This window comes from Rhinichthys klamathensis, unplaced genomic scaffold (genome assembly GCF_029890125.1).
Source record: "Rhinichthys klamathensis goyatoka isolate OS25496 unplaced genomic scaffold, OSU_Roscu_1.1 h1tg000289l_1, whole genome shotgun sequence".
Taxonomy (NCBI): domain Eukaryota; kingdom Metazoa; phylum Chordata; class Actinopteri; order Cypriniformes; family Leuciscidae; genus Rhinichthys; species Rhinichthys klamathensis.
The window spans coordinates 496,037-515,009 of record NW_026606808.1 but is presented as its reverse complement, the minus strand read 5'-3'; the positions used below and the strand labels follow the sequence as shown (position 1 = coordinate 515,009).

At 37.0% G+C, this 18,973-nt stretch overlaps 1 protein-coding gene across 1 annotated transcript; it reads left to right on the top strand.

Moving 5' to 3' along the window:
• The first annotated feature begins 783 nt into the window (after positions 1-783).
• On the top strand, positions 784-5,204 carry LOC130103446 (beta-1,3-galactosyltransferase 2-like). Its single transcript, XM_056269690.1, has 2 exons — positions 784-952; positions 4,083-5,204. Exons 1-2 carry the CDS (start codon positions 927-929, stop codon positions 5,167-5,169), a joined length of 1,113 nt encoding a protein of 370 aa, XP_056125665.1. The 5' UTR covers positions 784-926; the 3' UTR covers positions 5,170-5,204.
• The last annotated feature ends 13,769 nt before the right edge of the window (positions 5,205-18,973 follow it).

Here is an 18,973-nt window from a genome sequence, read left to right as displayed (position 1 = left end):
CGATGCAACAATAGATTACACGCAATAGAAAAATGTTGCAGTTGGATACTGTATGACAAATAAGTATTAAAATAATTAAAAAAGTTTCATTTGCTTACAAAAAACTAATCCTCTGATAATTATTCAAGCATTCAGTATTTCTTAAACAAAGATAAGTTCAGCTACTATTCAAATGAAGTGCTTCTATAACATTTACAATGTATTAAAGGTATATATTTAATCACTTCTGTATTTCCAGGAAATGGACCCCATTACCATTATTAGCTAGTATAAATATAGGAATAAAAAAAAAAAAAAGCTCAAAAAAAGCATAATGAATGGACACATTTTGTAGTAATTTCCCAATGTTTATTTATATGTCAAACTGTTTAAATACAAAGATAAGCGCCCAGCACAGCATCCTCTGTCACACAGTATACTTCTCCAGTTTGCGCCACTATGTAGAAAAGAAAACATAAAAATAGGTTGGTTATATAAAAAAATTTCGTTTCCATAGATTCTGGATGTGTGTAGCTCTCTCTCTCTCTCTCTCTCTCTCTCTCTCTCTCTCTCTCTCTCTCTCTCTCTCTCTCTCTCTCTCTCTCTCTCTCTCTCTCTCTCTCTCTCTCTCTCTCTCTCTCTCTCTCTCTCTCTCTCTCTCTCTCTCTCTCTCTCTCTCTATATATATATATATATATATAGATAGATAGATAGATAGATAGATAGATAGATAGATAGATAGATAGATAGATAGATAGATAGATAGATAGATATGTCTATCAATGATTGCATTCAAAAATGAGTATTATCATTGAAGATGGACAAGTTTCAGCTGTGGGTTTGTTCATAGGTGCAAGAGAAAATAAATGCTTCCTGGTTATTAGGTCTAAGAGACTATTCAGGAAGGAATACGTGAAGTAGTATGGTTACTAGTTGAACACACAAGAATGGCTATTAAAAACATTTGGCACAGGTAAGCTAACCCATCATTTAATTATTTGTTTTATTATTAGATATTTTATAATGTAATTTGTGTTGTTTACAACGTCTTATTATAAACTATAGCAGAGGTCTTTAACTCTGCTCCTGGGGACACACTGTCCTTTAAAGTTTATTTCCAACCTGCTTCAACACACCTGCCTGTGTATTTTCAAGCGATCCTGGAGAGCTTCATTAGCTGTTTAAGGTGTGTGATTAGGTTTGAAAATACTCTAAACTACCGGACAGTGGGTCCCCAGGAGCAGAGTTGAAGATATCTCAACTAGAGTAACTTAGAATTTGATGTGCTTTGAATAAACTGGTCACTGATTCGATGGAGGAGCTCAGATGTGTATGTGTGAGTGTATAGGCTATATAATTACACTTTCTTTTGTTCAGTGTCTTTCAATATGTGATAGAAAAGGGAAACACAAATGTGATATGTAATAATTCATATAAAATGAAAACATTTTACATTTAAACATTAGCTTGAAATCATGAATTTTAATTTAGAAATCAAAAACATGTATCATCTAAGACAGTGGTTCCCAAACTTTTTTTGCATTTATATTATAATAAGTATTATTAGCATATTATTAGATAATATTTAACTTTTTTTCATGCTTATTAAGAGAATAATGCGTCTTGCGGAAGAGCATTGTAGCTGAAGCTACTTCTCTCTGTTTATGTCTATGACGAGTCTCGCAGGCACTGGGCTACACGCAGCGGTACGACCCGAACCAGTGTAAAATAGTCCCAATATTATTATAGGTGTACCATAGTGACTCAGGATAAGACAAAAACACGGTTTGGAAAATGGATACTGTACTCGCTCATTATATATATTTAGTAAATTTTGAACACAAAAAAAGTTGCGGACTCCTGCTTTAATATGACGCGACCCTCATTCAGCGTAGCGTAGGCATAGGCCTCAGTGAAGGTTGTGGGCTCCCTTGTGGGCCGAGACCCCCGTTAGGAACAGATGATTTACTCAATCTAAAAAAAAAAACACTTTTTTTTTTTGGTCCATTCAATGAAGGTCAGTGGGGTCCAATTTTTTAGGAGCTTATTTTCTTTTTTGTATGAATTAAAAAAAAAAAAAATTGTGCATGTGTTCCACTGACAGACATTATTTAAAGGGTCATGAAACCCCCCTCTTTCAGCTCAAGTCTAGCTCACAATCTTTTTGAAAAATGCAACTTAAATGGGCGTGGATGGCTGTGAGAAGGGGTGTGGTATGGCCATCACTGTCATCGCCAGTATCCCATGCATATCGACTGTCACTAAAAGCAGTGGTAAAACGTGAGGAAATGCTAGATTTTTTTTATAGCTGGCAAAGTTAAAGTCTTATGAAATACGACACTTTATTATTGTCCTTTCAAAAGTAACTGAATGCCCTGCTATATTAGCCTACAGTAATCATAATTCTATTGAGAACATATTAATGTAGGCTACATGTATAATTATAATGTTATTATAAAATATATAGTTGTTTATATAGACACTATAAATACATATATTTGAAAATTATTAATTTTCCGCTTAAAAAAAAACCCGTTACGTGCATATGATCTACGCGCCCCCTGAACCCCCATAATAAAGATGGCTCTGTGGAGGTGGATGACGTCTCATTTTAGACACACACACACCTCTGAAGGGATAGAAAAGTCCTTTAGGGACTTGGTACCGCATCACTCGCAAGACGCAACCCGCATTGGTCGTCAACAAGGCGAAGTCCACCATTCTCCAATTCTCGAAGCTCTCTCGAGAAAAATGTTTGCGGCACACACGTTTAGATGTGTCCGTGGTTGATGGAAAACCAACCGCCCAGAGCCAGAGTCTAGCCCGGGCACGGGCAGCATCGCGGGGAAACATATTCAACCCAATTGGACTTTTGCACCACGAAAACAAACACTTGCTTGCGTCCCATGATTGCCTCTCTCATCTACTAGGCTAAGCGATATCACAGTTTGACATGTCACTGGAAAGATCCACGTGGTGTCATGAATAATTAAGAGACAGTGTCTTCTCATAGGATATGAAAACTCAGTCTCATTAATAATTATGAGACACCGATGAGTCATCAACGCACTCACAGTGCACTGACACGATGAAGATTTTAAACCCGGAAGACAAAAAAAGCGGAAAAAAACTCAAATTTAACCATTTTAACCCTGCTATTAAATCTAACTGATGCTAACATTGTCTTCAATGGTGTTCAACACATATACCTCTGATAAAATCTCAGAAAATTTGGTTTGGGGTTTCATGAACCTTTAAAAAAGAAGAGCTCGCTGAGGCCCCCCTGTTGGGAACCGATGATCTATTCTAAGAGGTGTATTTAGGTGTACGGCACAAACAAATTGGGTGTCTTGTTATTGACTCAAAATGTTTTAAATTGGCTTTACCAGGAAATGAAATCACCTGCAAGCATCAATTCTAGATTCCATCAAAGATCTTGAAATGCAGTAGGGCTATAGTCAAAACACTTCTGCATTTGATGAAGAACTTATTTCTCTACCGTTATTCATAAATGTAATAAAACCCAGACTGTACATACCACCATTTTGGATTCACAGACGAGGTTGCTTTCCCCCACTATTTATGATGACGACTATTTCCTAACGTCATGAACAAATAGCCTACATCAGATGCGTTCTTCGAAATCGCGGCAAAAAAAGTCATACAGGAATTTTTCGCCTGCAATCTACAAACAAATAACTCTTATGAGATAGTTCCTTTAATGAGTTGTTCAGAATTGTTTCGCACATTACACTTCTGCGTTTTCTCGCCCCTCCGTCCTCCAGCCCGTGATTTGGAAATCCTATGCCATTTAAATCAGGCTAATGAATCATTCAATTAACAAATTCTCTGAATCAGTCAAAGAATGCAACTTACTGCAAACTATCTTTAAGTGATGTCCGTGTCAACATTTCTGACAAAAGCTGTGTAGGCCTACTTAAAGTTCATGAAACTTAAATCACTATCATAATGTAACGTGTAAACATAGTTAAAGATTTGCAACGGAGTTATTTTTGTGATAAATCATATTTTAATTAAAAAATTCTGATGTTTCACTGTGAGACTAATTTTGACCTGTTTCTCTTTTGTTTTTCTCTATGCAGTTTGGCTCAGGATAGAGGTCCAATTATACATCAAATTAAAACGGCATTTTTTCTGCTGCTTACATTGACATTCTTATTGTTTGCCGTTGCTTACGCCTCTGATTTCACTTTGGACACAATTATGGTCCCTCAAACATGGTTTACTAAAATCATGAATCAGACTCAATATAAGGTAATTGACAGCATTTGGGGCGATCATAATCAAAAAGACACATTAGCACATTTGCCCAATCAGCAAATACAACAAAGAGGTTCAACAATTTATTATCATATAGCTCATCCAAGCAACTATCATTACATTCTGGATGAACCTGATAAATGTCAGCAGAATCCGTTCCTGGTCTTGATGGTCCCTGTGGCGCCCCATCAGGTAGAAGCTCGAAACGCCATCCGGAGCACGTGGGGGAATGAGAGCACAGTCCAGGGAAAAGCAGTGATGACTCTGTTCTTGGTGGGTTTGACTGGAGGATCCGACTCTGAAAAAGCTCAACAGCAGCTGGAGGAAGAGAGCCGACAACACGGAGACTTACTGCAGAGCAACTTTGTGGACTCGTACTTCAACCTGACCATAAAGACGATGGTGATCATGGACTGGTTGGCCACTCGTTGTCCTCAAGCCAATTTCAGTATGAAGGTCGATTCTGACATGTACTTAAACATGGAAAACTTGATGACTCTTCTATTGGCACGCAACACACCCAGACAGAACTACATCACTGGAATGGTGATGTGGGACCGGCCTGTCGTCAGAAACAAAAACTCAAAATGGTACGTGTCAGAGGAGCTGTACCCCGAACCGAAATACCCCACTTACCTACTGGGAATGGGATATGTTTTCTCCAATGACCTGCCAGAAAAAATAGTTGAGGCTTCCAAGGAAATAAAGCCCTTCAACATAGAAGATGCATATGTGGGCGCTTGTGTGAAACATGTGGGCATTGCACCCTCATCCCCCCCAGACCCTTCACAGTTTAGAGCCTATCTGGGACAATATAATCGAGAGGATTTTCTCAGGGTCATTACAACAATCCTAGGATCCCCACAGCAGCTAATAGACATCTGGAAGGACGTAAAGAGACCCACATAAAAGTATCCCAAACTTTCCTAAAAGCATCATTTGGGATACATAAAAGTATCTCAAAATCCATGTCTGGGATGGAAGCACAAACAAACAAAAATGAGAAACAGATTTCTGTTTACAAAGACATGAAACATGGTGGATGTTTATTTAAGAACATTTTTAAAGCTGGTCACAACCTGTTAACAATTCGTTCTGATGGGGCGAGGAGATTGTTTGAGGAACCGTTCACACATAATACGTTCTTGAAGAGGAACTTGAGGTCTTGAGATGCGTTTTTAAAATTGAACTTCTGTTATTGGGGAAGTGGGTTTTAAAAACGCAACACTCACCCACGAGATGTCAAAAGTCTGCAAAGTTGGTTTACATAGAAAAACAATTAAAAAGTTCAAATCTATATATGGAATTAATATACTGTATGCAAATAGAAATCCAGGTAATGTCTATTTTAAAACTGTTTTCACAAAGCACGGGTATTTTTCATAAATGTCTTTTGGGGAAGGTTGCTAACTGGTGTCATATATATTTTGTAATTTTATACAATTAATTAATTATAATTTCAGTTAGCCAGAAGAAGGTTTTATATTTATGTCCATTAATACATTATTTTTATTTTTTTACTGTTTTGTGGATGTCATTAATGATTTATTCTTTAAATATTGATTGGGGGGAAAACAACATAAGAGGGAGAAATCACATTTTCCTAGATCAAGGTTCAATGTTCCATGAAAACATAGCCTATGTAAAAAGTATTTAATTTTAAATATATATATATATATATATATATATATATATATATATATATATATATATATATATATATATATATATATAATTAAATTAAATTGAATTGAATTGAGGTGTATGACCTGTGTAATCATTGCTGTACAATTATTTTTTTATTTAACTTTTAGGTTCATAGCCATAAACAATGATCTTGGTTTAAACACTTGAAGAAGAGAACAATGGGAAAGGGAAAAGCACGGGAGCACAAAAGCCACTGAAATGATTCAACAAATTGCTTGTGATATTCCTAATGTGTAAGTTGCTTCGGATAAAACCATCTACTAACTGAATACATGGAAATGCAATTTTCTGGTGCACTATTTCCATTATAGCCTTGAATCATGGCTGCCAACTTTTGAGTTGTTTTACTTTACTTTATTACTTTTGTTAACTTTAAGATCCAGCTATAATATTTCAATTTGAATGCAGTTGTGAAATCATTCGCAAGGTATACTAATAACAATTTGAGATCATGGCCACCAGACATTTTCTTGTCAGGTATGTGTGCCATCCTTGAAATATCATAATTGATCCTGTATCTTAAATAAAAACATGATTTATTAACACATTTTATCAAACAAACATATTCAACAACATATTTGCAATAGACGCGAAGGACTATATTGCATTAAGTGCTTGCTCAAGTACTGGGGAGCTAAACCATTTAGTGCTTTGTAAGTAAAGATATTAAAACGTATGCAATGTTTAATAAGGAGCAAATGCAGTGTTGACAGTCTATGGTGATACTTTCTGATTCTAGCAAATGCAGAGTTGACAGACTATGGTGATACTTCCTGATTCTTCTAGTAATGCTAGAATTATAGTAATGTCTGCGGTTTACAAATGCTTTCAAAAGAAAGATTGGTTTCAAAGCACACTAACTAACGACGAAGACTTGACAGAACATCCATCAAGTGTTAGACAGTATTCTAGGTTTCTACGTGCTAGGTTTTTGTCCAATAATTAGAAACTTAAGCCAAATCGTAGGAAATTACTAGTCATCCATTTTTTTTATATCAGCTGCATTCTGTTAATTTTGTGATTGGTAAGTTTCGTTGGTGTGCAAAGAAATATAGAGCTGAGTATCATCAGCATAACAGTAAAAACTAACGCCATGCTTCCTAATGCTTCAGGCATCATCCTGGTTCCAGAAGCTCTGTGGCCAACAAAACTGTGCGATTCTTACACATTTTGTTTATCAAGAAAATCTTTACAAACGAAAACAACTTTCATGAACTTTGAAGCCTAAACACAATCGCCAGAAGTAAAAAGCTTAAAAACATATTTCCGGCTTTAGGACTCTTTACTCCAGCCCTGTATCAATAAAGACTGCCTCAACATTATGCCTTTTCTAAAGACATAGCTCCATCAAGTGGTCACAAACCAAACAACATGAAATGGGCCTCATATGAAACACCAGCATAACGATTTTTCAGCGTGGTTTATAAATGATTTAACACAGGAATTTGCCCTGCACACTCAGTTAGTGAAAACCTACATGATTGGTATTTACAAGAAGGCGACTCCGTTGGATAAAGAGGTTTACCTTTTGTTCAGAAAATGTCATCATGCCTCATCTTTAGACACGTTTAAATGCGGCACCCTGCTGGTGACATGCAGATCTATATTTTTGAGCCACTTTGGGGTATTTTGGAGGAGCAAGTCAGAAAACGTTTTTCTCCACCAGCATGACGTAGTGAACTGGCCACTGTTCTGGAAGAGACACAAGACATACAAGTCGGGGGCAAGACATATACATCTAAATTTGTATTCAGATCCAATATGCTTCACATTTTCTCCTGGCATGTCTCAGAGAGAAAGTCAAATGTTCCATAACTTAAATTTCCCGAACTATTTCTATCCATTCAGCAATTGTCGGGAACTCTTTACTTAGCCATTTCCTAGTTATTGCTTTCTTGCTACCTGCTAAAAGTATTTGTAGCAAATATCTATCTGTCTTTCTCAGCCCTGTTGGTAGATTTCCTAAATACATAATGCTGAAATTAAACTCAAGCTCTGAGACGATTATTGACCTAATTGCCTTTACCACCTCTACCCAATACAAAGAAATAATAGGACACCCCCAAAAGATATGAAAATGACCAGCAGACATATTACCACACATTCTCCAACACTGACCATGTTCAGGATTATTGATCTGTGACTTTTTTATATTGGGGGTTATAAAGAATCTTAAAGGATTTTTCCAGGTGAATTCCCTCAACAGACCTGAGCTAGATGTGGTAGATTGTGTCCTGCATATATTCAACCAGTCATCTTCGCTTATCTTTATGTTAGCTTCTTTCTCCCACCTCATTTTTACAGACATTGTTGAAAGTCCCCTGTCCATCTATGAATATAACCTGGAAATCAGTTTTCTGTTTGTATTACTCTTATATGCGTCGATGATGAATATTCTAATCAGGTCCGTTCCCGAATTCTCTCCAGTAGTTTTTATATATTTATCAAAGTGGTGTCTCAGTTGAAGGTATCTTCCTTACCTAAATTGTATGTATGAGTTTTTTAAAGGTATCCAAACCATCAGTGGAGGATATACCACCTTTGTCCTTGGGGAGTTGCAATGTTTGGAATCTAATACTTGGTTTTTGTTTTCCCCAAATAAAAGATGAGATCATTCTATTCCATTCACTGAATTGTTTGGGAGGCACTTCAACAGGCAATGATTGAAAAAGAAATAGCAGCCAGGTAGTGTATTCATCTTTATAGCGTCTATTCGGTTGTACATGTTCATTGGTAATGATAACCAATGGTTTAAGTCTGCTTTAATATCAGCTGTTATAATGTAATTGTGGTCATAAATGGCAGAGACCTCTTTAGGTATGTGTACCCCTAAATATTTAATTGTATTACCTTTCCATTTAAATTGACAGATTTTATAAATGTTTTCTTGTGGTTCATAGTTGAAAGTGAGCATTTGAGTTTTATGCAGATTTAATTTAGAGCCGGAATATGAACCAAATTCTTTAAGAAGAGATAATAATTTGGGCAAACTTGCATTAGGACTGGTAAGTGTCACTAGTATGTCGTCCACATATGCACATATCTTATATTGTGTGTCTCCTATTAATACCCCCGTTATATCCTTGTCTACTCTGATTGCCTGCGCCGGAGGCTGAAGAGGGCGAAAAGAGTGGGTCTGAGGGGGCATCCCTGTCGACATCCCCTTCCAAGAAATATTGTTTTGGATAAGTCCCCATTTATTTTAATTCTAGCCGTAGTAGAGGAGTATGGGAGTTCAAACATCTAATTTCCTGGTTATCAAAACCAAAGCGCTTAAAGCTCCTGTAGGTAACTTTTGAAAACATGTATTTGCTAAAACTGTCATTATGTCCTGACAGTAGAATATGAGACAGATAATCTGTGTAAAAATCAAGCTCCTCTGGCTCCTCCCAGTGGTCCTATTGTCATTTGCAGAAATACACGCTCCCGGTCAGAAACAACCAATCAGAGCCAGGAGGAATGTCTTAGCACTGTCAATCACGCTCGTGTACGCGCTGATCACACCCCTCTCTTGCACAGCGCGAGCGCCGGAGCGCGAGCCGTCGTTCAAACTCAAGATTGCCGCGTGCTGCAGCTGTGCTTATGACGGAGAAACAACCTAAACTGCCAATTCTCGAGTGACACCTGCTCATAAAACAAAGAGGTAAAACGAAAAAGACCGATGACGATAACCAAGCGAAAAAGAAAGAATTACACAGTTGACTGAGACTGTCCTCCTCCGAAAAACGACCCCATATGTCGTTTGTACATGCAGCGTATTACGACCTATAGTGGCGTTTTAAAATGAAGCGCCCTCTAGCAGTCTTATATATGACAGTCTCGTTTATCGGGTGTGTCGTCATCAAATGACCTTTGACTGTCGTTACCAATAAAAACAAAATGCGGCAAGAAAAAGAATGTCCCTGACCGCCTTAATCAATATCTGTTTTATTTTATTTAAAGATCTATTTAATGTATCGTTGTGACTGTCGGCAATTCAAGTGTAAGTATAAGTGTAGTTTGATGTTTTTTCTTTACAAATGGGTTGCGATTGCCACTGAATGAATGTGATTTTACCACAGTATATTAGCTCGATCCTGCTAGTTAAAGCACAGTGCCCATAAATTTTACCATAGTAATTAGTTTTACTGTGGTATTTTTAGTTAAATAAGACAACGCCATGCTTTTAAGACTGTGGTTTTACTGTGGTATTTGTAAACACAGTAACACAGTTACAATGGTTTTTCCTAAGTTAAGTAGTTTTACTGTGGAATTTGTAGTTAAAGCACAGTACCACAACACATACCTTGGATTTAACACAGTAACTGTAACGTTAGATTTACTGTGGTATTTGTAGTTAAAGCACAGTAACTTGCATGCTTTTACCACAATAACTGTTTTTACTGTCTACTATTTGTAGTTAGAGCACATGAGTAACCACAGCACTTACCATGGTTTTACCAGAGTAACTGTCGTTTTACTGTGGTATTTGTAGTTGAAACAGTAACAAATCACTTGCCATGGTTTTACTACAGTAACCATAGTTTTACTGTGGTGTTTGTAGTTGAAACAGTAACACAACACTTGCCATGGTTTTACCACAGTAACCATAGTTTTACTGTGGTGTTTATAGTTGAAACAGTAACACAACACTTGCTATGGTTTTACCACAATAATCACAACACTGGCCATGCCTTTAATACCTTTTTGTAATGTAATTGTAATTCAATATTCTTTTTCTGTCTTGCAGTTACTTCAGATCACATACTCCTCCATCTCCATCTCCCACAACAACCTTTAATCCAACAGATCTTTTAAGAGGCCATCTCTCGCAAAAACTCACTTTCTCTCTCTCTCTCTCTCTCTCTCTCTCTCTCTCTCTCTCTCTCTCTCTCTCTCTCTCTCTCTCTCTCTCTCTCTCTCTCTCTCTCTCTCTCTCTCTCTCTCTCTCTCTCTCTCTCTCTGCATGCTGGGGGTTTGGGTAATGGGAGCAACAAACGGGTGAGAAGAGCGATTTGGGTTCTTTTTCTATTTTTCTAGTATTTCTTTTGTTTTTGTTTAATTTTCTTATGTGCTTTCTTTTTCTTTGTGTGTAATTTGATTAACTTGGGTTCGAGTATTATTACGCTTCGGTTTTCGGGAGTGTAGACCTCGTGGCGGAGGTCCGAGATGGAGGTTCACCCGAGTGGGGGTGTATCCTCGGTCTCGCTCCGCCATGGAGTCAGGTGTGTACCCGACGCGGATTCGAATGTAGAAGACGTGCTTGTCGCTGTGGGTGAACAAATTGGATATGGGAACATAATTTCAGCGTCAAGGATGAACAGAGCAGTGGTGATTTTCCTTAAAGAGGAAAGTTTGGTGAGTAAACTAGTTGAATCTGGCGTTTGGGTAAATGGAGCGTTTACTGTTGTGTCACCGCTTGTGTCTCAGTCTGTTAGAGTCACAATTTCCAATGCGCCCCCTTTTATTTTAAATAGTGACATTGAAAAAGAGTTGGTGAGGTTTGGAAAAATGGCCAGTGAAGTGAAAATGATCCCGTTGAGGTGTAAGAATGAAGCACTGAAACATGTGCTGTCGTTTCGGCGTCAGGTGTTTATGTTTCTTGATCAACAAGCACTTGATATTTCTTTCCGAATTAAACACGAGGGTAAATCGTATATGATTTATGCGAGTACTGGGAATTTGAAATGCTTCGAATGCGGAGACGTTGGACATAAAAAGATCGCGTGTCCACATAACAAAGCGCAGCCAGAAAATAACGTTGAAGTTAACTCTTGTGTAGAGCTCAGTGATGAGCCAAATAAAACAACAGTTGATGGAAAAAACAAAGATGGAAATGCAGGTGAAGGGATGAGCAATCAAAACAGAAATTCAACTGGTAGTTTGGTTCGTGCTGAAAAGAGAGATAATCCATGTGTAACGTTAGATGGTAATAATGGCGATAATGAAGACGAAGAGAGTTTTCGTTCTAAGTTATCAAAGGGTGTCACAAATGATCCACAAAATACTGACCAGATTTGTTTGTCCCAGTTGGCTGATGCAGAGGAACAAGATGACACAGATGATGACAGGTTTTCAGAGACATCGGATATTCTTTCTCAAATTAGTGAGGATCAATTGTATACTGTTAATGAGGTCAATGATTTCCTGGATGCGACATTTGGGAAAACAATAGAGGTGAGTGAATTTTTTCCTGATGCAAAAATTTTTTTGCAATCAGTTTTGAAAATTCAACAGACCGCCACTTATGAGGAACTGAGTAGAAGGAAACGATTTAGATTGAAAAAAATTGTAACTAAATTGAGAAGAAAAATGGCCCTTGAAAAAGGTATAACTACTCCTTAATGATTAAAACACTTGGGGTGTTTTCTCTGTTTTTTTCTTTGCTAACCCTTCTTTTTTTCTTTCTTGATCTTTCTTTTCTTCTGATGGGAAGTTTTAAGATAGGAACAATTAATATTAATGGAGGAAGGGATGGTGGAAGAAGAGCAGTGTTGAAAGAATATATTGAAAATAAAGATATGGATATCATTTTCTTACAAGAGACACATAGTGACATAGCTAATGAGATAGAATGGAGAAAGTGGTGGGCAGGCCATATTTTCCTAAGTCATGGCACTAATACGATGGGTGGTGTTGCTATCTTGTTTTCGAAGAGAATTGATATAACTTTTGAATCAAGCGATGAGATAGAGAAAGGTCGAATTCTGTCTGTTCATGCTAAGTTGTTGGGATTTTCTTTTGTCTTTGTTAATGTCTATGCACCTAATAATGGTGCTGAAAGAATAAAGGTTTTTAAGAATTGTCAAAGTATAATGGAGAGTTATGATAAAAATGCTTGTCTAGTTTTGGGTGGTGACTGGAATTGTACATCATATTTTAAATTAGACAGAAATGGAGAAGAACCATGTCCTCTTTCTGCTACATGTTTAAATAATATAATAAGACATTTTGATTTATGTGATGTTTGGAGATTGCAACATCCTGTAGAAAAGCAATATACTTGGTCCAAGTTTTCAAGTGACCACATTAGTTTTGCCAGGTTAGATCGTTTTTATATTAGTAAAGACTGGTGTAATAGAGTTTTGAAGGCCTGTATTTACCCCAGTGGTTTTTCAGATCACCATTTATGTATGATTGTTTTTAATTTACAAAAGACAAGAGGTCATAGCTATTATTGGCATTTTAATGTAAAGTTGTTGCAGGATGCCTTCTTTTGTGAAAAATTTCATTTATTTTGGGCAAAATGGAGAGAACGAAAGACTGATTTTGATGATGTTGTGCATTGGTGGGATGTAGGAAAAGCGCACATCAGGATCTTTTGTCAGAATTATACAACTAATGCAAGTCATTGTTTTAAAAAAAACTGTTATGCAACTGGAAGATGAAATCAAATCAATTGAAAGAAGTCTAATTAACCAAAATGGTGAATCAAATGAAAGACTGAATGAAAAAAAGAAAGCCTTGTCCTCACTTTTCCATGAACGGGCTAAGGGAGCTTTAATAAGAGCTCGTTTCCTCTCCCTGAGAGAGATGGATGCACCAAGCTCTTTCTTCTTTAGTCTTGAGAAACGGGAAGGAGCACGGAAGTCAATGCTACATCTAAAGAAGCCAGATGGAACTGTGACAATTAATCCTAAAGAAATGAGATCAATGGCTATTGATTTCTATACAGAACTTTTTTCGGATGGTCCATGTGACATTGGCTGTATGGAGGACCTTTTTAAAGACTTACCAAAGTTGACTGATGTACAGAGGAATCAACTGGAGGTTGAAATGGACATTGAGGAAGTAACCAAGGCTGTTAGTCAGCTATCAAGTGGACGCGCACCGGGAATTGATGGACTTCCAGCCGAATTTTATAAACAGTTTTGGGGCTTACTAAAAGATGATTTGTTTGATGTGTTTAAATCGTCTTATAAGAAAAAAGAGTTGCCAACAAGCTGTAAAAGAGCTGTTTTGTCTTTGTTACCAAAGAAAGGTGATCTTGGTCTTTTGAAGAACTGGAGACCAGTAGCAATTCTGTGTACTGACTATAAAATCTTAGCGAAATGTCTTTCAAATAGATTGAAATTGTATTTAGAACATGTAGTAAATGAGTACCAATCTTATTGTATTCCTAATAGAACCATAATGGATAATGTTTTTCTTGTTCGGGATATCATTGATATTGCAAAAAGGAATGGTGACAATATTGGAATATTTGCAATTGATCAAGAGAAGGCATTCGATCGAGTCAGTCATTTTTATTTGTTTAGTTCCCTTAAAGCTTTTGGTTTTGGTGATCTTTTTATTTCATGGATCAAACTGTTGTATTCTGATGTTTCCACAATGTTGAAGGTTGGGGGAGGGTTAAGCCAGCCAGTGTCAGTGCGTAGAGGTATTCGACAAGGTTGCCCTTTGTCAGGGATATTGTATTCTTTAGCCATCGAACCGTTGCTTCGTCAATTGGAGATAAATTTAGATGGCCTGCTAATTAAAGAACAAAAAGTCAAACCTAAGTTCTCTGCCTATGCTAATGACGTCACCGTGTTTATCAAATGCAAAAGAGATGTGATTGTTTTAGAAGAAGTTTTAAAGAAGTACGAAAAAGCCTCCTCAGCAAAGGTAAACTGGGAAAAAAGTGAGGGTTTTATTTTAGGGAATTGGTCTGAAGAAGAGCCACCAGTTTTACCAGGAGGGGTGAAATGGGGTAAAGAAGGCCTGAAAGTATTGGGTATCTTTTTAGGAACTGACAACTACATTCAGAAGAACTGGGAAGGAATGTATGATAAGATGTGTGAGCGATTGTCCCGGTGGACATGGATCCTGCCTCAGTTATCTTTCAGAGGGAGAGTTTTGGTGGCGAATAACTTGGCTGCCTCAGCACTTTGGCATAAACTAAATGTGTTGAATCCTCCTGATGATATAATTCATTTATTACAAAAGAAGATTAATGATTTCTTTTGGTCCAGTCAGCACTGGGTAAAATCTGCTATTTTATATTTACCAGTTAGTGAAGGTGGACAAGGCCTAATAGATATAAAAAGCAGAATCAAAGCTTTCAGGCTGCAGACTGCACAGAAGTTGCTGTATTCTGAAAAGATTTGTTGGGTTGATACAGCTTGTTTCTTGTTACGCAGTATGAATTATTTTAAATATGATTTTAATCTGTTTTTAATCAGTCTGAAAGATATGGAATGGACTGATTCTTCTCCTTTTTATAAATCAGTTTTGAAAGTGTGGAATTCTGTCTTTCAAGTAAGGAGAGATTCAAACCTTGAGGGTTGGATAAAAAACGAACCACTCTTTAACAATCCCTTAATACAAGCAAATGTGTTGAAAATGAGAAGTTTGCAAACATTAATGGTGAGAGCAGAATGCACATGTCTGTCTGATCTAAAGAATGGAAATGAGTGGAAAAGTTCCCAAGAACTGTGTAGTTTGACGGGCATTAAGTCTGTGAGATTTATGGATACAGTAATGAAGGAAATTGTTTCAGTTGTTCCTTCTATCTACAGACAAAGTACACTAGAAAAGCATTGTGGTGAACAAGAGGATGAAATGAGAGAAAGTTTTCCAAAACTCCAGATTTCAATGATAATAGATGAAAAGCCTGAGAAGGAATCACTACTTGTTTTCTGTATACCTGAACTGAATTTGTTTGAAGATGTTTCAAAGAAAGCCTTGTATTTATCATGTGTGAAAGTCTCCCATCAATCTGAGCTGAAGGAATGTAAAGAATCAAAATGGTTGGAGGTGTTTGGCCAGGGCTCTTCTCCTAGGAGATGCTGGAGGTCTTTATATAAATCCCCGATAGAAAAACGCACTGCAGATCTTCAGTGGAGGATTGTGCACTCGGCGATTGCAACGAACAGATACTTGACACGTGTTGACCCCACTGTGGGGAGGGAATGTATCTTCTGTGGTCATGAAGAAACTTTGAAGCATCTATTTTTAGATTGTTCTAGGCTAAATGGTTTGTTTCAGATTTTAAAAACTTGGCTTAGAGCACTTGGAGAAGATATGGATGAAAATGTATTTATCTTTGGCCCAAAATATGTTGCAATAGATAAAAAAAGAATTTCTTTAATCAATTTTTTAATTGGTGAAGCAAAGCTGGCAATATGGATTACAAGGAAAAATAAGCGGAAAGATAGTGGAACGACTGAACCTGAACTTATTTTAAAAGCTTTCGTATCTGCAAGGATTAAAGCAGAATTTGCTTTTTTTAAATTAATAAAAAATGTGGATACTTTCAATGAATTTTGGGGACAGGCAGAAGTGTTGTGTGTAGTTGACCAAGAGGGAATGTTATTCCTAAAATTGTAATTAATTTTTTTTTTTTTTTTGTACGCGGCATTTTTGTATATTGTATGTGAATATATATGTATTTTGAGGTCAATGTGCATATGTTATATGTGATGAGGCCAAAATTGTTTGGTTAAAAATAGAAAAATTGGAAAAAAAAGGGTTTTACTAATCTTTGGTAAATAAAGAGTTGGTCAAATCAAATCTCTCTCTCTCTCTCTCTCTCTCTCTCTCTCTCTCTCTCTCTCTCTCTCTCTCTCTCTCTCTCTCTCTCTCTCTCTCTCTCTCTCTCTCTCTCTCTCTCTCTCTCTCTCTCAGTTTTTTTAACTGTAATTAATTTACACATTTTTTTGCTCTCTTTCTTTCTCTTCTTCATCATGGAATATTTTAACAAAATCAAAATTTGATCAATTCTGTCAGAAAGCTGCTAATAACAGGGAACTTGAACTCAAAGCTCCCAGTGCTGATCTTGAAGAAGCTGCCAGGGAGGCTGAACAGGTCCTTCAAATTAGGTAATGTTGAACACATTTAGTTATAGCTGATTTGCTTTAATGAATGTATCCTTATTTTATGTTTTATTAACTTTCCTTAAAGTCCTTCCTCTCAAATAATTTGGTCACGGATCATTTTTAACACACTGTCTCAACATGTATATATTTCTCTTTGTTTCAGCTGAAAAGGAAGTGCTGTCAAGGGCTTGTTAAACCTGTCTTCGTGGAGAGAGGGATGAATTCGGCCATCTTGTGCGTTTATGGAGAAGGAAAAAAGCTGCAAAGGCAAATGTTTCCAATGGTATGTCTGTGTTGGTCTTAACGCTCGATTGAACATTACTGCAGTTACATTTTGCACAGCATTTGATGTTTCTTAAACTTTGTTTTACATACTACACTACCCCATCAGTAAGAACCCACAATAAAGCGTCATGTTGATGTAGTAATAGTTCATACAATTGACCAAGTCAGCAAATTCATATGATATTATGCAAGTGCACTCGTACAAAATTCTATGACTTTTACTCCAGCTGCTGTCATTGGCCATTGCCTCAACTCTCTTGCAGATTGTAAGTAGTTGGACCGTTTATATCAGAAAGTTCATATCAAGTCCATTGTATTTTTTATTAACCTTTACATATTGGCGCCGTCTCTTCTCGTACCAACAGTACATGATATCTTTCCACATGTTGATTTTTATTGACCACATCTGTTTAAGAAGCAAGAGTCTGGAAATGCTAGTTTAACGAGTTACGTGACACATCAGATCTTCAAATAACTTGTCCTAATCAGATCACTTAAACAATTAGTTCACCCAAAAATGAAAATTCTGTCAGTAATTGCTCACCCTCATGTTGTTCCAACCCCGTAAGACTTTCATTCATCTTCAGAACACAAATTAAGATATTTTTGATTAAATCTGAGAGCTGTCTCACTCCTCCATAGAAGATAAGGGATCGAAACTTGCCGGCCTAGAAAGTTAGAAAAGACAATGTTTAAAATAGTCCAAGTGACTACAGTGGCTCAACCTTGAGTTTATCCAGCGACGAGAATACTTTTTGTGTGCAAAAATAACGACTCATTTAACTCTTCATTTTCTTCTCTGTGGGCCTCTGAGTGAGTTTACGTAGTGTAACAGCGCAGCGCTTCTGTGTTGTACGTCAGAACGTAGGCTCGCTATTGGCCGACGCAGGTCATATGTGTGATGCGCACAAAAAGTATTCTCGTGGCTTGATAAACTTATGGTTGATTGACGAAAGTCTTACGGGGTTGGAACTTGGAACAACATGAGAGTGAGTAATTACTGACAGAATTGTCATTTTTGGGTGAATTAACCCTTTGAGTTCGTTCATCACACCAAGAACAATAACTATAATGATAACTATTTTAACATCCACAACAAACGGTTAAAGTTGGATAGATCCTGATTGGCTGTCAGTGTTTTTATAGTTCATCATGTGATTTAATAAAATTATCTTTTGTCCTTTCTTGCAGGATTTGTCACGAATTACTTAGTCCTGCTCCATCAGCTCTCTACAATATCAAACTCCATCAGCTCTCTACAATATCAAACTCCATCAGCTCTCTACAATATCAAACCCAATGGCTCTTTTAAGACCCAACCCATCCAAAAGCTTTCACATCGCTCTCTGTCTTGTGTGGCACATCTGCTCTCAGCCCTTCTTCACTCTTATTGCTAATTTCCACTCTGACCATGTCTACTTGTAATCCATTTCTTTTCTACAGTGAACACTCAGATTCTACTGTGAGCACTCCTGTCACCATCCCTCCCACTGTATTCTACTTGCCAACACAGAGAAAGAGGGGGGGGGGGGATGGTAATGTAAAAATAACCTATTTTCTTTCTTTTTAATATTATTTCCTTAATTGTTTCAACTTAATGTTATTGAATTGCATAATATATAATTATATATATATTTATTACATGGCTTGGTTGAATTCTAATGTAGAATGCGGTCTGTTGTTTCTTGAAAACAGACCGCTGCTAAGTATAACACACCGTTGCCATGAAAAACTGAGCGTTGCAATGGATTCTAACCATAGAGACGTAGCGCTAAACGCTATTTTCTTTAGCGAAAGCAATACAATCATTTTTAAATCAATTAACTCCTTTTTAAGTCAATATTTTGAGTCAAATTATTGATTTATTTGGTAGGTAGCCATGTAATAAGCGGGATAATGTCCCTTACACATTATCCCTTACATATATCATTCCAGTTCAGTTT

Bases quoted from the DNA above. Each gene is read 5' to 3' on its own strand.
- LOC130103446 (XM_056269690.1), top strand. From the start codon at position 927: ATGGCTATTAAAAACATTTGGCACAG. The intron at 953-4,082 runs GTAAGCTAACCC...TTCTCTATGCAG, and splicing joins ATTAAAAACATTTGGCACAG to TTTGGCTCAGGATAGAGGTC.